This window comes from Eretmochelys imbricata, chromosome 18, assembly GCF_965152235.1.
Source record: "Eretmochelys imbricata isolate rEreImb1 chromosome 18, rEreImb1.hap1, whole genome shotgun sequence".
NCBI classification, from domain to species: domain Eukaryota; kingdom Metazoa; phylum Chordata; order Testudines; family Cheloniidae; genus Eretmochelys; species Eretmochelys imbricata.
This window is the reverse complement of record NC_135589.1, coordinates 14,539,378-14,563,988: the sequence shown is the minus strand read 5'-3', so window position 1 is coordinate 14,563,988 and position 24,611 is coordinate 14,539,378. Positions and strand designations below refer to the sequence as shown.

The 24,611-nt window shown below is 47.4% G+C and overlaps 1 protein-coding gene across 1 annotated transcript in view; it reads right to left on the bottom strand.

The window, feature by feature from the left end:
• Positions 1 to 24,611, bottom strand: part of SAMD11 (sterile alpha motif domain containing 11) — a 179,550-nt gene that overhangs the window by 117,982 nt on the left and 36,957 nt on the right. The window contains exon 3 of the mRNA XM_077837198.1: positions 750 to 928. Coding sequence (XP_077693324.1) covers positions 750 to 928 — 179 coding nt within the window. The remainder of the gene's footprint in view (positions 1 to 749; positions 929 to 24,611) is intronic.

Below are 24,611 nucleotides of genomic sequence, written 5' to 3'. Positions count from 1 at the left end.
CACACACACACACACACACAAACACAAACACACTTTCCTTACGTTTTACTGACTATTTTTAACCCACAGCTCTTTCAACACATCTACCGTAATACTTACCATCACATTCTTCAGGCCAAGCCTGGGATTTTGTCTTTAGCAATTTGACATTTCCAATTAGGAGCATAAACACCTCCCTCCCCCGCCTGCCACTGTTCTGTTTACCAACACCCAAAAGTTTTTAAGGGTTCTAGATCACCGCGGTCCCGTTAGGACAAACTGGAAAGTAGGACTAGATCTTCAGCTGGCGTAAACCCATGAAACTTCAGCATCTTTATACCAGCTGAGGATCTGGCTCCTAGACTTTTGCCACGTTCTACCATCTGTGATTGAAAAGGCCCCATGCAGCACAGTCACTGAACACTGGACGGAGGGTCAAATGAGATTATCGTCTAATGGCCGAGTGCCACTAGGACGAGGTAAATTCCATGGTACATCTATTGAAGGCTCCATAGACACTCAGCCTCTCCAAACAGGAGTGAGTGGGTCACAGTAAGGAACACAGAGCAGGAATCCCCCTTCCACTCTTTGCGTATAACGACTATATATCTGCTACATCTACACTTTCATTTCCAATTCAGGAGATGATGCCAACCGGCAGCCTTTGAACTTGAGCTTCCCGTGGCAGCTCTGGCACGGTCCCATGACCCGCCATCAAGTGCTCTCCGTCTCTGGGCTCGCAGTGCCACCATCCCACAGCCGGAAAGTACCTTCTTTTCATGATACTGATATGCAGATCCTCCTCCTGCTTCACTTCCGGGTGTTGACCATTGGCCTTGTCACTCTCCTCGCTGTCGTCGCTATGTGAGAAAATGGAGGTCAGCTCTTTCTTTGGGAGCCTGGTGGGAGGCAGAGGGATTGTTCTCTTCTCGGCCAGGCGACCCCGGTTCTGGCGAGCAGAAGGAATTGGCACAAAAATCGGGGAGAGGGAAGAGAAGGAGAATTTGATTAGGCAACTCAGGACCAAAAAGCTCTCCTCAAAATTGCTACGTTGTGAGAGTCAGTGCCCAGTTAACATGGGTGTGAAGGTTCAAATACAGGTGACTTTCAAGGGGGTTCTCATGACTGTCCCACTCAGCACAAACTTGCTGTAGCTCTAACAGGCAGACGCTTCCCATTCCCTAGGCTCTTCCTGCTGGGCCAGGTCAACAGGAGGGAAAGACAACAGCAGAGCCAGGGCCCAGCCCACCTCTCTCCAAGAGATTTCCTACTACCTATATAGGATAGATTTTATGCATAACAGGGGAGACTCCCTCCCAGCACCAAGGCTATGCTCCAATTAAGTTCACCTTAAGCCCTATTTTGACTGAAGTGGTGCATAAGGGGAGGGTGGGGAGCCACCCTAGACGCACACAACCTCTTGCAGGCTTTCGACACTGAGGTGAATTTCCCCCAGCCAGAATACCTACAGGCCTGACCCACCCCCCGAACTCTCGGTGACTCTACTAGAAATTCCCCGCACCGTCTGATGGCAAACTCTGTCCTTCTGTAACAGCAAACAGTCTGTACTACCGCAAACGTGAAGCTATCACCACAGCGGTTTTCATTGTCCTTTTCACACACCCCAGCTGAACGGGATGGATTTTTAACAGAGGAAGGAGCTTGTCCAAACTCTCCCTAGACAGTCCTGCCCAAGTTCGTCAATTACCACGCAACTCTTGAGAAAGCCAAAGTACAAACAAATAGACTGAAAGCTCTTGAGGCAGGGACTGTCTTTTTGTTGTACACGTGTACAGCACCTGGCACAACGGGGCCCTGGTCCCAATAATCTCATTTACAACTGGGGTAGTGTAACCCAGCGGCTCTCAACCTTTGCGGACTACTGTATCCCTTCAGAAGTCTGATTTGTCTTGCGCACCCCCAAGCTTCACCTCACTTAAAAACCACTTGTTTACAAAATCAGACATAAAAATACAAAAGCGTCACAGCACACTTACTGAAAAATTGCCCCCTTTCTCATTTTTACCATGTAATTATAAGATAAATCAATTGGAACATAAATATTGTACTTACATTTCAGTGTATAGTGTATATAGAGCCGTATAAACAAGTCATTGTCTGTATGAAAATTTTAGTTTGTACTGACTTCGCTGGTGTCTTTTATGTAGCCTGTTGTAAAACTAGGCAAATATCTAGATGAGTTGATGTACCCTCTGGAAGACCTCTGTGTAGCCCCCGGGGTACACATACCCCTGGTTGAGAACCACTGGTGTAACCCACCGGTGAGTGTGTGCCACAGGTCCCCCACTCTGTGCCTGATCCACAGAGGATGAGAGTTTGTTATAGCCCTGGTTAGGGAATTTTGGCTTTTTAGCTCAAGCTGTAGAAGCTCACGCTTCCTGCTCAGGAGCACACTGATTCACTCCCAGGTCCATCAGGCAAGATGGCAACCATCACATTCGTACACCCGGTGTGAAAGGGGTTTAGGAGACCTGAGACAGACCGATACAAAGCTAAGGTCCTTGCCCTCTAGAGCTTAAAGTCTAACTAGACATCAACATAAATACAAGATTAGAAGGGGAATCATGAAAGCAGTGAAGTGAAGCAGGAGTCCTGTGACCTCCCTGCATGCATGCATGCATCATCTTTGGTGGGAAAGGCAAGGCCTTGTGGCCCTCTCGGCAGGAGCGTGCTTTCGGGAGGGACTTGCAGAGAGAAGAAGGTGAAGTGTGTCAGGCCAGGTCAGATAAATGCAAAGCAACATTTCCCCTCACAGAGGTTCACAGAGGCTGCAGCTCAGACTTTCCAAATAATCCTGACAAATGAAATGCTCTGGAAAAGCAGGGGAGAGCTACTGGATAGCTGAATAAACCTCAATGTAAGTCTTTTTTTTTTTTTCATTAAATACATTTCAAACTTTTCCAAGAACGCCAAATGAAAATGTCTCTTCTGCGTCTGCCACTGACTTTCCAGTTATGTTAATTAAGAGGAGCCCTGATCATGGCAACAATTAGCTACATCCACCTAAAGGTGTAACCCAAAGGAGGCCTGTTAGCTTCCCATTCTCGTGCATTTCAGAGCCAAAGCAGCTGCTGTGAGCAGCAAACATCAGGGGACAGAGAAGCAATGGGTCAAACTGGCCTGAAAATGGGGGAAACCTTCATACGTAGGAGATAAGACACTCCCCAGGAAGAACATTTTCAATTTACTTGCAAATTATTCCTGGGGCAGGGTGGGAGGAACTGGGAGTGGTAAGTAAAGAGGTGGTGGTGGAGTCCAAACCCTTGTGGAACAGCAACAGGGCAAACCCCTCTAAGTCCTTGGACATCCCAGGCTTTGTACGGATCTTGGGACATGTTGCAGCGGGCAGGATGGCTGTTTGATTCCCAAGTGCCCACCCTCGGCTGCAAAACAGCACATTTGCCAGAGCTGAGTGAGTTGGTCTGAAGCCTACATGAGGGGGTAGCTCAGGGGCTTCCAAGAGACGATGCAACAGACAACGGCTGTCACCCCAAAAACACACACCTACATCAGCCTGCCTCCTTCAAGATTACAGGAGACCCAACCACGTGGTTTGTACGAAGAGCAGTTTCTAAAGTCTATAAGGCCTGGAGGAACTTGCCCGGGAGGCTCTGCTTCCCTCACCCCAGACACCTTCCACAGGCTCGGGGCTTCTCCTCCCCACTTGGCTCCCTCCCGCTCTACTGCATACAGTTCTCTGTTAGCAAATCTGTACAGAGCTCAGCTTCTGTCTAAAGCGATCCTTCGTAGGTATGGCGTGTTCTGTGAAAGGGTCCTGTTTGCACCTGGCTCCAGTCACGCTGAAAGGCCAGGGCTGAAAATCAGTTGGCTATATCATCCCAGAGCTTTATATATTTTCCTGAAGTTGCAATTTATCATAACAATTAAAGGGGGTGGAGAGGAGGGTGTGCAAATTTCCGCGGCAAAATAATTGCAATATGCTCTCTGCTGTGACTTTGCAGGCTAAAGAGAACAGCGCTGATCAGATAATAAAAACCATTTTATGGCCATTATGGTACCTTAGAGCAGTTACCAGGTCTCAGTGACTGCTCAGGGACTCATCAGACCTAACAAGAGTGAGAGTGCGACAGAAAAGGAGGCACTAAACCTACAGAAAGAGCCCACCAGGCCATGAACAGAACTAATGGCCTTACTACAACACAGGTTCTTCCAACATTTATAATACTCTGCACCTCTATAAATTCATTCATTTCACTTAAACCCCAGCACAAAGTGTGGTTCAGTGGCACCCCCCATCTCCGCCCCCAAAGTCACAACTGCATCTGACAAAAGGCAAGCGCTCCATTCCTACCGGCTTAAAAGTGATTTGAGAGAGACTCTCTCTACTTAAAAACAAACAAGCACCCAATGACAGAAAATATCCACTAGGCTTCGAGCCAGGTCTAGCTACACCTGGACTGTGCTCTCTTGTTTGATTTGCTCAAGTGGCACCCAGACCTGATCCGAAAAAGGGACAACCTAGTTGCACTGAAGGGCCTGATTCTCCACTCCATTGCACTAAAATGGAATGGAGTCTAAACTGATGTTTAAGCCCATGTGGCGGAGTGAAAAACGGACCCTGAGTATTTAATTTTAAAATGCCTAAACTGTGCTACTGAAAACTTACTAGATTGTTAAAAATGAATTGCAGTGTTTAAAGTTTTATTTGTACTATTATTCCATTGAGGGGTTGTTTTGTGTTTCTCCCAGGTCAGGCAATTAAACAGACTGGAAGAGTCAATTCTGTCCTTTAGTTTTGTCAGTTTCCAATCAATTTCACTTTCTTAATCCATGCAGGGGTATTTACTAGTGGACACAAAATTGCATTTATATTGGGTATACAGGCAACTACAGGCCTGATCCAGAGTATGCTTCAATCAAGGGGACTCTTACCGCTGATTTCAAAGGGCTCTGGATGAGGCCATGGGTGAGTAAAATAGAACTGTTAATCAACACACTGGGCCTGATCCAAAGTCCACTAAAGACAATGGAATTGTTCTCTCTCGGATCAGATCCAACATCCCTTGTCAATACCATAGGCAGATTACATCAGCAAGAGGCACCTGTGCAGGTGAACACTGTTAATACAGGTACCAGCAGATACTTGGATTCCGAGTGGTTCAATGTCACAAGTGGCAGGTAGTTAAGCATGAATTCAGCAAAGCGATGCTATGTGCCAGTATGCATTCAGAAACTGCAATGGCATTATTATGTATAGGTAGGTAGGGGCTTTATAGATATTTGATGGAGCCTCGGCATCTTGCAACTAGGAAGGCTTGTCCGTGTGGCAGCGGGATTATGTGCAGGTCTCATACATTAGCAGGAGGCTGCAATAGTTGAATTGCAAACACTGCAAGAGAATTTTATTTTTTTCAAAACACACTGTTCCCCTTTATTTACTTTTTATATTCATAACATGACGAACGCTGGGGTTTCTGAAAGCCCCCTCGTGCATGCCTACGCCAACCTCTCAATGTCCCTTTACAATCATTTCTTGCATCAGAGCCTTGAAAAGCTAGAGAGTCCAGAGGCCTCTCCTGTAACTCTACCTTTGTAGGGTAAACGCTCCACGTGCAGCAGGGTCCTGAACCCCAGCAGTTCCCGTCAGAAACACAGGGCTTGTAACTTGCAGCCATGAAACCCAGGCCCACATGCTGTGTGTCTTCAGGGAATAACTCCTTGTCTATCAGCAGCCCAAGTTCAAGTGGATGCTTTCCCCCAACCCCTTGTGCTATTTCTCGTTCACCCCTGCTCCTGTTGCAGAGCTGCATATGTCACCCAAGCTCACATTACAACTTTGGAGGAACAAACACTTAGCCTAATCCAAGGCTGACATTAGGGATGATCTATCTTGATGGTCAGAGCGTCACTTGAGCATCACTTGTTACTCCCAGAGTCGTCCTGAATTTATATAATGGCCCCTGCTACCTCCGCAGCAGGAAGGCAATGCCTCTGCTAGAAAAATGCAGAGCACCCAGTGGGGTGTATGAGTTTTTTACCAAAGGCAAGAGGCGAAACTAAATCAAGCCCTTCAGAAAAGTCTCAATCGAGACTAAATGAATTCACAAGCAAAGCTGAATCTGGAACTACCTCCCACTTGCATCTCATTAATGAATGAAATCACTTTATTTATCTCCTATAGCCCAAGGACAAGAGGACACCTAGAGAAACTGAGGCAGCACAGTTAAAAATGTACTTTTTAATCTGTGGAACTCACTGTCACAAGATATTATGGGAGCTAATTACTCAGTAAAGGATTAGATAGCCTTGCAAATAAAAATACCACCAGCAATTATGTGAATGAGGATAGCAGCTACTAGAGCAATCAACTCCCAGGCTTCAGCGTGTAAACAGATAACGAGCAGAGGTCAGGAAGAAAGTTCCTTCCCACCATGGTTAAATATACATGCTGTATTAAAAAAAGCAAGTGATGGGTTTCTGAAAAGCAACTAGCCTTCATGTGAACATACACATGACAGACCAGTCTAAAAATGGCAATGTGGCTTTTTATTCCTCTCAGCCACAAGTGTAGAGTGGTTACCATTATAAAAGTCAACATTTACCAACACTCACTGCAGAAGGAGTGTCGAGCTCCAGCAGTTAGTTCCCTTTAGAAATACCTTGATTCCCCTGCACAGTAAGTGGTGTCTTTTTAATGGGGACCAGAGCTCTAAGTAGTGATCTCTTAAGGAGCTGCCAATTTCTGATTCATATTAGAAGGTTCCTTGGGGTAGTGCACAGTACCTAGAAGGAACATGCCTCCCAGTATTACTCAGCAAGTCATTTCATTTTTCAAAACTTCTCTTTTCCCAGCCAGTCCTCCCCGTTCCTGTCACTAAGCCATTCTGATTAACCACCAGGTGCTATGTGAAAAGCCACAGGTCACTAGGGAGCGGGGAAGTGAGGATAAGGAGGGAAACTCTCATCCTCCCACACCATGACAGAAATTTACTAAAAACATAGAGATTCTCAGCATTACCCAGATGCCTTTGTACAGCTGATCGGCAATCACTAAAAACGTATACATCCACTACGCAGCATGTACAATGATACTTCTACCAGTGAGACCGGCAACTTGAAACTCAAATCTCCCTCCCCTTTAAATACTTCCCTATCCCCCCAATTTTCAAATGTTTGCGGGAACAAATTAATTTTGCAGTTTGTCTTAATCAGATGCGGGCTATTTCAGATCAAAGTGGGTCAAGAGGAGCAAAGCCGAGGGGCCCATACTGAGAACACCTGGCCAGCAAATCCCACTTGTTTATACCACAAGGGCTCCAGCACAAATGCCCCAGCGGATCTTAACTGGGACAGTTTTTGTATTATGACCCCCAACTGAGACAACAGTCACACCACCCAGCTCCTATACAGCGCTTTCCAGCCATAGATCTCAAAGTGCTTTACCAACAAGGTCACTGTCATTATCCCCATTTTATAGATGGGGAAATTGAAGCACACAGGGATGAAGTGACTTGCCCAAGGTCAACCAGCAGGCCAGTGGCAAAGCTGTGAATGGAACTCAGGCCAGTGTTCTACCCCGTAGGTACCCCTGCCTAGAAGCCCCAATATGCTACATGCTGTACACACAGATCTACAACTGTTTCTGTATCGCTATATTTCTCTAGAAACTGATATAGTTAAAGCAGTATAACCCCCTGCCGTGGACACAGTTATACCAGTATAAAGCTGCTTAATATTAGTATAAACCTCATTTCCATACCTGGTTTATTCACCTTTATACCAGTGTACATTTCTCCACATTAAGGGCTGTTACCAATTTAACTATGTTGGTACAAAATCACATCCCTAACCAAAACACTTAAACCAGTAGAAAAACCGCATGTAGACTAGGTGGTAGTGAGAGGCAGTGACAGGCCCAAAGAGCCTACAACATAGCTAGGGTGGAAGAAAGGACAGGTTATCACCCTTGTTTTATAGAGGGGACACAGATAATAGTAACACGGAGGTTAATTAAAGCCCTTCTACACAGACTGATTCCAGTCGTCAATGGGTTAAGCACCAGCCACCCTAAAGGCTAATAAGAGCATTACGCTGTTGCACAGTTACCATACAGGTGTTGTCCCAGGGAAATCAACCCCAAAAAACATATGGTTTAAAAAAAAAAAAGTCATCCAGCCGTGTGCTTCCAGCACAAACACTGACTGAGCGCAGAGGAAATCCCGTCAGAGCTAGCACTCCCTTTCATAACCCAAAGATTCTCTCGCCCTTGGATCGAGGGGGGAAAATAGACAATTTCATCCTTTTTTGGTGTAATTAGGAAGTCAAACATTTCTCTACAGCTCTCAGAATGATAAGCTCTGGATGCAGAGCAGAATCACCTATGTACTATCAGCTTCTTTTTTCCCTTTATACATTGCTTATGATTATTTTTGCAGGTTAAGATATGGACTAATGAAACCCAGCTGGAATTTGAGTCAATATCCCGTTATTTCCCACTCACACCCCGCTACCCACCTAGCTGTTCCCGTGCCAGTCCAGCTGCCAGTCATTCAAACTTCACCCTCCTAGGATCTTTTGATACCATTAATTGCTTTCACTGTCTTATTTTTTAAATCACAGGCAGTCACTTTCCCCCCATGGCCTCAGGAGATAGAAATTAACGTGAAATTTAAGTCCACAGCTTACCAAAGGTTAAGGCTGCAATGGCACTAAAAAGACAAAACAACTTGGGAACAATTGTACCTGAGTGTACCAGAAGCCTGCAAACAGATAATGGTTCTGTTGTGGAACAGAAGGAGGAAGAAGAAGAATTATGATAATCTTTCTTCCCTTCCAGAGGGTGGGAAAGGCTCTGGCTCACCATGGCTAATTGAAGTGATCAGAGTTACAAAATAAAACCACTCTACACCTACCCATCCCAACTCCCATCCATACTCTTCCCCCGGAGCTGTGTTCTCCTTAGGCAAGAATACAAAAACTGCAATATTGCATAAGAGCTCTGTGAAAGCTTGCAGATGGAATGACTGGTGGAGAGTGCAGAAGTTGGGCTGGGGGGCGGGGGCGGTTAGGAAAGGTTTCCTGCCCTGGGAGCTACTGCAAGGAGGTCAAAACAGCTGAACGCCCTGTTGTGACATTCAAAGTCAGCCAGAAAAGGAAAGATTCCTCCTAGAAAGTCCCTGGTGAGGATTTAATTGATCCCAGTGCCGCAAAGGCCTCTGCTACACAAGCTGCACGGCAGAATCTCAATGCAAAAAACTAATACAAAAGCAAAGCACTCGCCAGTCCACATTGACCGCAAGGCAAAATCTGGACATCTGACACTACAGGGAATTGACCCAAACAGCTGAGCAGGTGCAGTCCTTGCGGATGACACCTCTTCAGCATCAAAACTAGCAACATTTAAAGACACACGCACAGAAAAGCAGTATGCCTGCAAATATGTAAGTTCTGCTCACACTGAAGGGCCCGATTCTCTACTCCACGGGTTGGCAACCTTTCAGAAGTGGTGTGCCGAGTCTTCATTTATTCACTTTAATTTAAGGTTTCGCATGCCCGTAATACATTTTAACATTTTTCAGAAGTCTCTCTCTATAAGTCTATATATCATATAACTAAACTATTGTCGTATGTAAACAAGGTTTTCAAAATGTTTAAGAAGCTTCATATAAAATTAAATTAAAATGCTGATCTTACACCGCCAGCCCGCTCAGCCCATTGCCGACCTGGGGTTTCGTTCACCGAGGTCGGCAGCGGGCTGAGCGGGGCCTGCGGCCGGGACCCTGGCTGGCAAGGGGCCGGCAGCCAGAACCCCAGACCGGCAGCAGGCTGAGCGGGGCCGGCGGCTGGGACCCAAGACCAGCAGTGGGCTGAGCGGCTCAGCCCGCTGCCAGTCTGGGGTTCCGTCCGCCGGCTGCTGCCAGCCAGGGTCCCTGCTGCCGGCCCCACTCAGCCCGTGGCTGGTCTGGGGTCCCGGCCCTGTCCACACAGAGTAGGTACCTACTTTCTCCCTGGTTCGGGCCCATCCTCCTCCTCTCTCTGCACTGAGATGAGGGTGGGAGTGCACTGAGAACAGGGCTGGGGGTGAAGGAGCAGGCTGGGAGTTGGGGTGCAGGGTCTGGCCAGGAGCTAGAATGAGGGAGGGGGCTCAGGGTTGGGGCAGGAGGCTTGGCTGTGGAGCACTTACCTGGGCAGCTCCCATGTGGTGCGAGGGGCGCAGGTGGGAATGTGTGGGTGTGTGTGCAGGAGCTCCCGTTTGGTGCTCAGGGTGGGGGTGTGGATGTGGGGGTGCAGGACAGGGGGCTGGGGATGTGTGAGGAGGGGCAGGAGTCAGGGCAGGGGGCTGGGAGTGTGGGGGGGGTGCCGGAGTCAGGGCTAGGGTTGTGGGGGGTACAGGGGTCAGGGCATGGGGCTGGGATGTGGGGGGGGTGCAGGGGTGAGGGCAGAGGGCTGGGTACATGTGAGGAGGGTTCATGGGTCAGAGCAGAGGGCTGGGGTGTGTGGGGGGTGCAGGGATCAGGGCAGAGGGCTGGGTGTGTGTGAGGGGGGTGCAGGGGTGCTCCCAGGCTCACGGCAGGGGGCTAGAGGGGCTATGCCAATTCCACCCCCTTCCCGCTTTTACCTCTCCCCCTCCGTAGCAAGGGCCGTCAGCTGATCAGCCGCAGGGAGGGAGAGAAGGAGGGGAGGGAACCCTGCTCGCTGGGGTAAGAGGTGGGGGGGAGGGGGAAGCTTGCCTGCCCTGCAAGGAGAGAGCAGGGGGCGGGGACGGAGAAGGGTGGGCCGGGCCGGATTTTTAATGGCACGCTGCTGTCCCTCACCTGCCATAGACCCCCTGCTCTACTCCATTATGCTCGTGCAATTGCACTAAAATGGAATGGAGTCTACACTGACGTTCAAGCCCACGTGGTGGAGTGGAAAAGAAAGAAAGAAGCTACAGAGTATACTTTTCCCCCCACCCTCATGCGTAGCTGTGGGAAACACACGGAGTCGAGAGGGAATTGGTGGGGCAGGGGGCGAGGAATAAGATCTGTGTGTTGCCACTGCTGAGAGCTGAAGAATGCTAAATCTGTTCCATATGTGGAGGAAATCCTCAAGTCCAGACCGCATTTCTTTCTCTTTTTATTGATAATAAAATTTGGAGAAGGGACAGGAGGTTCTGAGATCTTGGAAGTGATTTTAAAAAACCCAGCCAAGTTGCTTTAATTAGGGAAATGACACAAGAAAAGCGACTAAACATCCCCCCATAGGATAATTAACTGTTCTTTCGCCCAGAGTTTGCAATTAGGCTTGGCTGTGATTAATATGAACACCTAAGGAAGGGTCAATTCGGTTTCAGAATAAGCCTATATTCTCCCCGGGGCCTTCGTTAAACGTTCTAGACCAGTGGTCGGTCTACCATGTTGATTGTTTCGATAGCAAATCCAGTGTTGCAGCAGCAGCAGCTCAGATCCCAGGCGCTTACCCACTTCACCATTAAAACAGGGGTCACAGATAGAACAAGCTGTCCAGCCCTCCTGCCTTATTCCCTGCTCCAATGTTCAGTAATGAACAAATGAATAAAACAACAGTCAGCAGCTTTCCAGAGCAGCTATTTTCTGCCTCCCTGTCAAATTCAGTCCAGCTCCTAACCTGATGGCTAACACGTTTATTATTTATTACTTGTTTCCAGAGGCACCAAGAATGCACTAAGGCGGTACAAGCACAAAAGCAGGCAGGGCCCCGATCCCAAAGCGCCTCCCGGCAAGGGTCATCAGCAAAGCAGGAATCCCAAAGCTGCACGGCAGCAAAGACCTCCTGCTGCTTGACCTATAGGAGGAACTCAGCAGCTGGCAGCAGCAGTAGGCTGTTATCCTCTACTGGCTCAGCCATTTTAGGAAGACTTGACCTGCACACTGCCATCCTGTTACACTTTAAAAAGCATCATGTCATCTATTCTTGTATCTTCTGGGCCATGTCCACCGATGCATATTGGAGCTGGCTGAGAGGCCTGCGAGAACGGGTTGGCTCCTGACAGAATTTGTTAACACACGATGGGGAGGGGGAGAGTATGTTTCCTTTCCTTCTGATTGGATTTTAAGCAACACACACATTAATGTAATTAACTCAGGGAAGCCCTATGGCCTGTCATACGGGAGGTCAGACAAGATCACAGTGGTCCCTTCTGCCTTTATAATCTATGAATGGTAATAAACATCAGAAGAAGGAGGTCCCTGGGGCAAGAAGCATCTGCTTCACAGGCATCTCAGGGCTTGGCTGCCCCAGCCCAGTTAGCGTTATGTAGCTTTGAAACCAAGCTAAGCTGCACCAGCATCTCTCTCTTAGGTATGAGTATGGCCTCCAATGCTGTAGTTTCTGAGCACCTCACAGTCTTTGCTGCATTTTTTGTCGTAGCACCCTGTGAGGAAGAGAATTATCATCCCTGTTTCACAAATGGGGTCCTGAGGTCAAGAGAGGCTATGGGACTTGCCCAAGGTCACATAGGAAGTCTGAGGCGGAACAGGTAATGGAACCCAGGTCTCCTAAATCCCAGATTAACACCCTAATCACTGGGCCAGCCTATTGCTTTTTAACATCAGTTCAACAAGCCTGCACGAGGGGTTTGCACCGGTGCAGTTACACCCACGTAGCTAAGCCGAAGCCAAGTCTCTCCTGCAGTGCAGACAAGCCCTTGGGTAAGTTTCCAAACACAGGAAGAAGAGGCAATGAGACAAACAGGTGAGCAGGAATTACAGCACGGTAGGCCACGGGGACTTTTTCCAGTCTTGGGATTGTTTGAAGTTTTCTGCTTTGGGCCTAATGAAATAAAAAAACACTGGGGCTGACTGGAGACGTACACACACACACACAGTCAGCCCGTCAGATCCCACTTCCAGTGAGAATTTTATCTCCCGATCACAGATAAACATCAAAATGTAGCAAAAATATTTCCCCTAGGCCCATAGGTTCAGGGAATAGTCTCCCAGGCAAACTCTCTCTATGCCTGGTCCTGGAGCTGCTACTGCAATGTTCCCTCCCCACACCCATGCAAGCCTGAGTTACTATTAATTCTCTGTTTGCTAGAAGAGGTGGTTGCCCCTGCGCCCTGTCACATGGCCTAAATGAGAGCCATTCACAGGAACAACACCCTTTCTTCCCCAACAATCTGGGGGTTCATATAAAACAAGACCTTAATCCAAACCAGTCCTGGTTGTTCCCATCTCTAATGAAAACCCAATTGGCAGAAAGGTTTTAAAAAAAAAAAAGCAAAAGGAGAGGGAACCTGAAGACCTGAGTTCTAGGCTTGGTTCACTGCATGACCATGGGCAAGCCATTCCATTGCTCCATGCCTCAGTTTCCCCACCTATAAGAGAAGTAATAATGCTTACCCAACTTTGTAAAGAGCTTTGAGATTGCCAGATGAAAGGCACTGAATAAGGACAAAGGATAAGAAAATCCAGCCCTCCTTGCTTTTTCTAACACTTGCACTCATGCTTCCTTCTATATTTGTTCTTCCTAGGCCATCGTTTGGGAGCAATATTTACACTGTTCTCCTACCAAAAGTGGCAATTGACCATTACGCTGGCATGCCCAATAGCTGGAATGAATCCTGCCCAGCAAATGTTTTCAAAAGGAGAACTCTGTTCAAAAGCTATTTTTCAAATTTGCGGGAATATTTTTTTTCACACCATTGTTCATAACAGTCAAAACCAAAAACCCGTTTCCTTCCTCGAAGGTGTTTTCTTCCATCATGCGTGCAGGTTGGTTTGTTAATACAGACTCCCTCGTAAGTGCTGGGCTGCTTGGTCTGAAGTTTTAGGTAGGTTGAACTTTGGTATCAATCTACTTTTGAAACTGTCAGTTAAAAAAAAAATTTTTTTTTAAATGAAGTGACGGCTGGAAAAAGGGGACATTTCTACATACCTGACAATTTATTTTCTCATAGGGGCTGAGATCCAGAGACAATGTGCGATTTCCGGTGTTATTCTCCCCCCTCACAGCAGCATAAGAATCCTCCAGGTGACTTATGCCAAACTTTCATAACTATCACAGGAGGAGTCTTATTGGCTGCAGGTAAAGCTTGTTGCATGGCAGATTTAACGCACCTTGAGGATGGCTTACACCTCATAACCCTTTCAAGACCTCATCACCAAAATGCACCAAAATGAATCAAAACAAAGAATCCGATTGCCTCCGGGGTTGAATCCCAGAACAGAAATACCCTGTTGCCCCATGCATGTCTGGAGAACACAGCTGAATTTCCTTAAGTTGTTGAGGCTTAGGGCACAATGACAGAAGAGCAATACTTGTTGGTCCAGGAGAGGGAAAGAAGCTATCTTTTCTAGATGTTTTAGAGCTGGACTAAGAATAACTTCATCTGAGAGACACTGAGAAAAGATCCCTCCTCAGACAAAGCTCTCACCTGTTCCAGCAAATGCTCCAACAGCCATGAGGAACAAGCCACAGTGCAAAAGTGGATACGCCTCCCACTGATGTAGGTGGGAACTGCACTCACTCACACCAAGTGATTAATTTGATCTGGTATCACTAAGGTTTTGGGACTGCAGATCACCTCAGTTGGCAGTTAGTTTCATTCTTTCCAGATGCATAGATTCCAAACTTAGAAGGGACCATTTTGATCAGCTAGTCTCCCCTCCTTCATAGCACAGGTCAGAGAAATTCCCTGAATTAATTCCTGCTTGGACTAGAGCAGATCTTTTAGAAAAACATCTAACCTTGATTTTAATATTGTCAGTGATGGAGCATCCACCACAATCCTCGAAAGAGAAATACCATCTCACCCCGGATGGGACGCGGATTGACAATCCCTGGCTTAGGACGCCAATGCCTTATCCATTAGGTTGCCGTGGGCAGACAGATGGAGTACCTATACAGTAAGCTCTTCTCAAATACAGAAGAATTTTTCAGGGTTCACGGAATGGCATCGACCTTGACCATGAAAACTGGGAGCCACGGGTCCAGTAAGAAGTGACCTATCTAAGACCTTCTCTTCGCCTCGGTTATTATTCTGGCTATTCGTGGCAGAAAAGGAAGAGGTGGGAAACACTTACACCATTACTGGCCGCACACAGCCCAAGAGCAAAAAGTCATCTATCTTGTGCGTTTCCTCCTCCTGATGTCTGGAACGGTCTTGTACTTCCCTGCCGCTCCTGGATGCTAGTGAAGTGTATCACAGGGAAATTCCACATATTCGCTCTTTGGCAGAACATCTGTTGGTAGAGTTCCCATTCTCCTGGGGGGAAGGCCTGTCTGTTGGACCGATCTACTGAACGATTTAGTTTTGTTTTGATATAAGTTGTTTTTATTGTCATCTTCCTCTTCCCCAGCCACAGTAGCACATCTGAATCATTTCTTGATGTAGGACTGAGGTCTCTTTGCCCCCTTGTCAATTTATATAGGCCACTGCGGTCCTGTCACTGGCTTCTAATAGGATACCTGCTATACTCTTGATGTTCCTAGTGCAGAAAAACGTTTTGAAGTCATTGCTGGCTGACTTCAGTATGCTGCAATATGACTCTCTTATCTGCCTTGTCACAATGAGCATGCCCATTCTGGCATACTATCCCAGAAGCCTGGTATCCATTGTTATTCTCAAATGAGCCTGGATCAGTTAAAGGTTGGTCTGACAATAAGTCAGTTTAACCAGCTGCCATACAATAATTTAAAGGACTTTCAAAGGTTGCACAAAAATTGTCCCCTGTGGTCTAAGGGCTAGTCTACAATGGAATAGCTGCAGCGGTGCAGCTATACCCGACGCAGCTGTGATGCTGTCATACGGCGAGTGCGGACGCTCTATCCCATCGGCGTCCTTACTCCACTTCCCCGAGTGGCGGTAGCTATGTCACGGGGAGAGCTTCTCCCGCCAACACAGCATTGCCCACAACAGCGCTTAGGTTGGTGTAACTTATGTCGCTCAAGGGGGTGGCTTTTTCACACCCCTGAGTGACTTGAATTAGACCAAAGTAAGCCCTACTGCGTACAAGCCCTAAGGAAAGAGATTAAAATATTCTGAGCTGAAGATCGGACCATTACACCATCACCCCTACAAGATCCCATTAGAAGCAGGATCTCTTAGGACCCACGTTACAGTCTTTCATCTAGAGAGACAGCGGTGTGTGGGAAGAATTCCCAGATTCCCATGAAAAATCTTCCTCCCAAGAGGGTAAGATTCCCTTGAGACACATTTAGAAGAGCTCTCCTTGAGCTGTATAATGGACCCAGCGGCTGTACATCTGTATTGTTCTGGAAGTGATGTCTTGTGAAACGATTCTGCTTTTACAAGTAGGGCATCTAAAAAATGAAACATTTGCATGCTTTCCTTTCCAATGGGGAAAAGGCTTGGGTACCAACAATCACTCAGCTGGCACAGGTAATGATGGTTTGCTGCAGCAAATCTGATGATGCCATAAGTGTATGATGAATTGCAATTATTCCTCTTGATAGCATAGAGGAGAGGCCATCTTCTATTGCCATCCCCTTTGTGAAATGGGGGCAATCCTTGATATAGGAACCTTCCTTTCTTTAAAGGAGCATTCCAAGCAGGAAGATCTCTCACTGGTCAGTATTCATGTGTTTCTCTGGGGTCTACCAGGTATCTTGTTCTCCTGTAAGGAATGGAGCGATTGCTCTCAACTTGGGAGCAGATGTTTAACAATGCTCCAAACTTCACTAAGCACTTCTGGCGCTATAGGCGAGGCGCTGAAACACTGGAGGAAAATCTCTGAATTCGTATAGCCTTTGTGGAGGACTTCTAAGGACCTTCTGTCTCTCTTGTACAACCAACTCAAGAGTTACAATAAGCCTTCCCACTGTGAACATCTTACTTTTTGCTGGAGTTTGAGGACTTACCCGGAGCTTCTTGCTCTGCTTCTGAGCTAACGTGTCGTAGGAAATATTTCCAGACACCCAATCAGAGAAAAAGACAAAATGGTCACCTCTCTGACTGTGGCTGATATTCATGTGCCTTACCTTGCTACCTGTGCTGGCTCCTACATGTCCTATACCCAGGAGGACGTTTCACTCTCTTGAAATCTAAAAAGTTTCCATAATAGTGTTGTCAAGCAAGTCCCTAAACAATTTTATTCCATCAAACGGGCCTTGGACTAAATTACCCTTTGGATATAAATTCGGTATCTGAGGCTACGAGCCACAAATTCCTTCTGGCTGTGGAGGTGAGGGAGCTGGCCACAAAGTGTGGGGACCTGGAACATAATCGTCTTGTACTACATGAGGCCTCATAAACGTATGACAAGGCAGACTTGTGAGTTCTTTACTTGCTTAGAATCTTGGGTTTCAATCTTTGAAGGTGATGCGAACTTCACCCTGCTCAAGGCTGCACTTGTACGACAGAGTGGCTCTCAACTCCACTCCAGAGTCACTTCTCAAGGCATTTTCAACTTCTTTTTTGAGGGGGTGTGGGAGGTCAAACAATAAAATGATTCCTGGATCAACCACAGACTTCCTGTGTGGCCTTAGACAAATGACTTGACCTCTTTGTGCCTCCGTTTCCTCATCTTAAAATGAGGTTAGTGACACTATGTTTTTTTCTCCCATCCTTTGTCGTATTTACTATTTAGACTGTTAAGCTCTTTGGGGCAGGGACCATTTCTTACAGTGTGTCTGGCTTAAGGGAGCCCCTGGCTTCTACTTTAGTACAAGTAAATCATTTTAAAAACAAAGTGAAAGCTGCTCAGAATCTGGAGGTGGTAGCTGTGCTTATCGACAACAGCAATATTATTTGTAGAAGCTGTAAAGAAACAGAGGAATCGGATTTGTGAATAGAAGGAAACACTTCCCATTTATTACCTTCCAGCACACATTATAAAGCTTGAAGGATAATTTGTAACTATAGCTGGAGCTCTTCTGTTCTGGAAATAGCCACTTGGAACGCCTAAGCTTTGTGGGGGGAGCTCAGGAGTGGGGAAAAGCGTTTGTCTTTTGGAGCTACTCGTTTTCAAAGGCTCTTTGGAAGAAGCTCGAGGAGCAGGCTGGATATTACTTCCCGCAGCAGTCCCATGCTAAATAATCTGTGCGTGCCTTCCGTTAAAAGGAGGAAGCAGAGAGATAAGGCCAGAACCTCCAGTCGATGTAAATCAGCACTCATGGAGCTACGTCAACTTACGCCAGCTGAGGCTTTGGCCTCAGATGCTACCTTCTTCTAAGGATAAGCAAAGCTTATGTTATTTTTCTTTGTATTTGAATCCCTTCCCTCCCTCCCGCTCCCTCACTGAAGAGGCAAGGAGCTAAAGGACACTGTCTTGTACATTTCCCCTTCCCCTTTAGAATCCATACTATAGGACTTCTTGGATAAGAGAAGGAGACGTGACCAAAGGACCCCCACACACCCCCTTGGGAGTTAGCATTTCACTCCAACGTTTGTCCCATCAGGACTAAGCGAACACACACTTCCCTCAAGAATTCAGTGCGGGAGAGGAGAGAGAATTGCCCCTGAGTTTATACTTTTATTTTGTTGTGGAGAGACTTGCTGGAAGTATTTTCTTGGATGTTCCTCAGACTCATGCTCTCCGCTTATGGGCTGCTCCTCAGAAGACACGCTGGGCCCAGCCTCTGCTTGTCAGACTTTTCAACAGGCAGGACTGGCTTCGGTGGGGGACAGGGTGCAATTTTCACCTCCTCCCCTGCCCCTAAAGGTGGTTTTTCCTTGTTGGCAGCCTTTGCTGTGACACAGGGCAATATTTATAGAGGTGAAAAAGCAAAGTGAAACATTTCTTAAAGGGAAAAATATATATATACACATTGTTCTTTTAATAGAAAGAGAAGCAATAGCCCTCAACCAAAGATTTCACTGTGCTTTACAAAGGCCAATTATCATCTTAATTTTAGAGGGGCAAACTGAGGCATGGAGCTGTTGAGGCCCAGATTTTCAAAAGTGGCTACTGACTGAGAGTCCCTCCATTTTTTTGGGTGCCTAGTTCGAGACCATTTGAAACTGATTTCCAGGTGTGCTGAGCACCCACAGGTCAAGTCACTGGGAGTTGTGGGAGGCTCAGCACCTTTGAAAAGCCAGGCCTAAAGGAGTCTGAGGCTGGGCTGCCAAAAAAACAGGGTGCCCAAAACCCATGGCCAATTTGAAAATATGGGCTTTAGTGACTTGTCCAAAGCCAAACAACTTCATCCATGGAAGAGTCCGGGACAGAATCCCAGGTTTCTTAACTTCCGATCCCCTGTTGGATCCTCTACGAAAAGCACCATGCTATCAACTCAACTATGCCAATTCTACTGTCAGTTTCAACAGGTAATCCCACAGGTGTAGCAGGGAGAAAGAGACAGAAACTAACAGAGGGCTTTGTCTTTTAAGACAACCATGATTTCCCAGAAGTTCCCCTCAAAAGTGGAGCAGCCAAACTGACATGCTGATCAGGTCAGAGAAACAACAGCTGCTTCACACAACAGAGACAGAGTAACCGGAGAAGCTTTGCAATGCATGCGGGTAGTTCCCGTGGGAGGCTGGTGCCAAAAATCAACCGCAGCTGCCTCCCTGACAGGACCACCCAGCAGCATCCTCCCTGGCTGGTGGATGTCCCATTTGAGAACGTGGCATTTAAGCTACAAGTCTTACATTAACACACACACACACACACACAGCCATTTGGGCTTTCCAGGCCCTAATGAGCTCTGTGCACAGAAATGGTGGAAGCTTAATGCCAGCATCAGAGGGCAGCTCGAGAACGTCAAAGGATAAGCTGCCAATTAGAGGGTAGGCAGTAGCCAGGTCTGCCCGCAAGATTTCTTTAGAACCATCCTGTCCTCCAAGGCCGGTCAAAGAAACTTTGAAATTCCAAAGCAAACAAGAAAAGTCCAAAGGTGCCTTAGTGGATCACTTTCAAGTTTCCAAGATGGCTTTTGTTTAATTAGACATAGCACTTTACAACTACTTTAAAAAACAAACAAACAGGCAATACGCATACGTGAGAACAACTGGTGCAGTTTGTAACTGCAAACTATATTCCTGACGCATTTGGTGAAGGCCGTGAAAGGGACTCTTCCTTAAAAATAAAATACTCTGAAACCTGCAGCTCATGAATGAGAAAAAGCCATACAGTCCTTCCAGCTCCCTTCCAGCCACAGAGAGCAGAAAGCAAACAAAAGCTGAGCAAATAAGAAGCAGTGTGGCCCACTCTAATAATACGCTGCCTTTATGCAGCTTGAGGACTCCAAAACCCTTTATAAGCATTTGGTATTTAAAGGCTTCCAACCCCTGTGGGGAGGAGGTGAGTAGACTTATCCCCATTTTACAGGTAAGGAAGCTGAGACACAGAGAGGTTTAGTAACTGGCACAAGGTCACAGAGAGATTCAGCAGCAGAGCTAGATGTAGGATTCTTGGTGCCCTGCTCTAGCCAGGGATAATATGTTCACTTTAAATATGGCAACGTGTTCCCTAAAGAAAAAAAAATCAATGAACACACATACACACACACACACACACACCCCTTAGTGCAGAGGTAAGTGTCTGATTCAGATGATCATGAAGCAATTTTGACTGTTCTCCTAGGGTATGTCTACACTGCAATAAAAAACCCGCAGCTGGCATAGACCAGCCACAGGTGTCTAATTGCAGAGCAGATGTATCCCTAGTTTCCGTGAAGTCTCTGAAGAGCAGTCAAGCTCCTCCTGCTTGATTCTGCTCTTCATGGCAACATTGACGGGGTCTAGGGACCCCAGAATGCCTGTCTTGGCTCAAAGCCAGCCTCAGCAGTGACAAGAGCATGCTGGGCTCATCCTAGTGGGAAGTACACAACAGCCCACATCGCAGAGCACCGACGGAATTCTGTGCTCAGGAGACTCCGTACCGGACGGCGGGGGTGCGGCAGGACAGGGCTGAGGTGCAATATCACAGAAGGCTTGCGGTCCAGCCAGGACGCACAAGGGGTGTTGTAAGTGAGGACTGAGCGAAGCTAAGCGAAGAGGACTGAACAGCCAGGCGCTGATTTGAGGAGAATCAGCAAAATCTTAGGCCAGACACAAAACTATGGCAGAAAAGAGCACAGGGAAGACACCAACTTACCTTTCCCTCATTGGATCTGCCTCTTCTCCCCAGTGAAGATTTACTCTATATTGTGTGACCCACCCCATCCTCGTTTTTATTTCATACCCAATAAAGCGCTCTTAGCTTGGGGCAGGTAGGGCTGCTCTGCAATGCCGCACTGTGGGACCAAGAGGGGTACTGCAGGCATTCCCTGCCTTAGGCCACAAGTTTCGGCCACCTGCTTTGAGCAGGCTGGACCACGCCATACGCTTGAACAAAACCTCAGACGCAAGCACTATGTTGTAGCACCTGAAGGCAAAACCTGGGGTTCTGGGCTAGCGCTGAGGAGCGACTCCACTATTCCAGTCTCCCCAAGCTCTGCCAGTGAGAAGGAGAAGGAGCAGGAAAGGCTTCTTTACTGGCCCCCCGGGCTCCGGATTGGTCAGTATTTCCTCCAGGCCTCTGAAGGACTGTCCAGTTGGGTAGCCCGTTCTGAGCGGATTTTCCTTGAGCCAAGGGTGTCAGGTAGGGTTGCCACCTTTCTAATTCCTGGTAACTGGACCCCCGAGGCCCTGTCCCTTCCCCCAAACCCCACCTCTTCCCCCGATGCCACGCCCTCACTCCACCCCCTCCCTTGAGGCCCCACCCCCTCGCCGCTCTTCTCCCAAGGCCCCGGCCCATCACTCCCTCCTCTCCCCCGCTCCCCTCGTTGCTCCGCTAGCTGGATCACCTCCCTCTCCCTCCTCCCGCCCCCGATGGGCGCTCCGGGGCTGGAACAGGAGCTGCTGCAGCCTGACAAGGAGCCTGCCTGCAGTTGGGAGGCGGCCCCAGCTGAGCCAGGTCCCCTTTTCGACCGGACTTTCCAGTCGAAAACCAGGCACCTGGCAACCTTAAATGGCACCCAGACACAGAAGCCAAAACCCGGAGAGGTGGCAACCCTAGCGTCAGGGTGCTGACGCCTCCAGCAAGGAGAGGAGAAGGCCTGACAGAGCCTAAGAACCTCCATACCTACCCCTTCAAAGGGCTCTTCACAAACGGGAAGCCTGACAGTTAACAATGGTCCTAACAATGGCCACTTCCTCCTGCTCACGAGTCACTACTCAAGTTACAACCAAGACGACAGCCAGTCCTGTCGCAGCTTCTGAAACAGTGAGCTCCTTGAATCTGAGCCTGCTTGTCCTACAGCATGCAAAACACCACAACAGAACAGTCCCATCACCTCCTGGCTGGCCAACAAGAAGCATTTCCCCACTAGATACTAGCCACCCCTTGTTTTTCTAACTCATTGGGGCGAGGAGTTAAATAATGGGAGCTTTTCTCCCAAAGCTCCTGACAAAGCAAGTAATCCTGAAATGGAGAACATGAGCGTGACACAGAGGCCCTTGGCAAAGAGTCCCCTGTTCTCTGGAAACAACTTTCACTCAGACCTGACAAACTCACTACACCAAACACAGCGTATTTATCCATAAACAGTAGCATGTAAAGTATCTACAGAAAGCTCGTAACTTGTCAAGATCAATCATCATTGCAAGGTGCATGTACGGGTAATATTTAATAGTATATTTCTGTTGAAAGTATGCTTGGTGAACCTGGAATAAAAGTTAGTCCCCAGGAGATAATGTGTCTCAGTGATGAACCATTCAGGCAGGAGATTGTTGTCCCCCCACCTCATGTACGTGGCCTTGAAACAGCGAATCACGCCTTGGTTGAGAGGTTGGAGGTGGTATTGGGGGGGAGAAAGACAACTTCAATGTCATTGTGCGCAAACCGGAGTGCCGCAGGGTGGCCAGGAGCATTGTCTACGATCAGCAACACTTTAAAGTCAAGTCCTTTCTCTTGGAGGTACTGCTTGACCTCCAGAATGAAACACTTGTGGAACCAATCCAGAAACAATGCTGCCATCACCCAAGCCTTTTTATTTGATTGCTAGAACACAGGCAGGAGATTTTTGTTCTTGCCTTTTAGGGCACGGGGATTTGCAGCCCTGTAGAGCAAGCCCGACTTTATTAAATGCCCAGCCTCATTGCCACAAAACAACACAGCCACACGGTCTTTAGCTGCTTTGAAGCCAGGGGCTTGTCTTTCTGATTTCGAAGTGTAAGTGTGGTTGCGGCATTTTTTTCCAGAAGAGCCCAGTCTCGTCAGCATTAAAAACTTGTTCTGGAAGGTAGCCCTTTTCTTTTATGATTTTCTTTAGTTGTTTGGGGTAGGCTTTTGCTGCCTCTTCATTGGCAGATGCAGCTTCACCAGTAGCCTGCACGTTTCTGAGGCTGAAGCGGTTCCTAAAACTGTTAAGCCAATCTTGGCTGGCTTTGAATTCCTTCTCATCAGAAGTCTGTCCCTCTTCGGCGGGAGGTTTGAACAGCGCGTAGAGGCTAAGAGCCTTTTCTTGCAACGTGTTGCCATCGATAGTCATACGTTTACAGTTCATGTCTTCCAGCCATATGTTTAATGCCTTTTCAGTCTTCATTAAAGTCTTATCCCGCGCCTGGCTCATCACCTTAGCAGTTATTGGAGCACCTGATGCCAAGCCCTGAAGAATTTCTCTCTCTCAAATCTTGATGGCAGGGATGCTAGATTCGTTGTGGACGTATTTATGCGCCACGTTGGAGACTGACATACTGTCTCTCAATAAGTCCAACACAGCCAGTTTTTTCCTCCAGCATTGGAACAGAGCACTGTTTCTTCGGCTGAGCACCAGATGAAGTAGTTGGCTTGCGTTTAGGGGCCATGTTGTACGAAAAATACGTAAAGTATCTTTAAACACTAGAATCACACTCAGAGCGGCGAGATGCTCACACTATGAGAGGCATGCGGGAACTGAGGCTGACTGAGGGAACAGCAGATTCACATCTCCCATCTCACGCTCACTCTGGGGCATACGCTCATTGAGTGGAATGGTGGGTGGAATCGCCCACACTATTTACAGGTATCTTGTTATTTTTCTTTTTTTTGCCGAGCGCATATAGTTGAATTCACGTAAGTTAAATGCACATATGATGCAACTCACCTGTAAATGTATTCTTCTTTTGTTATAAGGGCTCACAAGCCTTAAGGTGAAACTGGTAAATTGGGGTACACTGCTCCTTTGAGGGCAGAGGATCTAGGACTTCTGTGAGTTGCCAGTGTCAGGGTCTAGATATCATAGTGGAATGATTCAAAGGGACTCAGGACCCAAGGTGCATCTTTTGTTAACCTGCAAGGCACAGACAGACTTGGAATAGCCTGGAAGAGAATGCTAGAGTGGCTGAAAGGCAAGTGGTGTAGGGAGATAAGATCCCATTACCACAAACAAGACTCCTTCATGCTGGATACAGGGGTTAACAAGGTGACTCATTGTCCTGGGTGCCCCAAGAACCGTCACAACGGGACAAGTCGTATGAAGTCCCCAGCATATGGTTTTCAAACCCCTGCAGAGACACAGAAGTGAGCGATCAAAGAGGGCTCAGCACTGAACAAGGAATTTTGTAAAGGAGTATCAAAGTCCCTTCAACTTGGAGTAAGACACGAGATTTGGACGTGCAAGCAGACACCACCAAAGAGCAGCAGTTGAACCAACCAAAACTAAGCAACTCCAAAAAAAAAAAAAAAGCCCAGAGCAAGCAATTTGTACGCAGGTTCTAAGGTGCAATAGTTTGAAGAATACTTGCTATTTCTACAGAACATTTC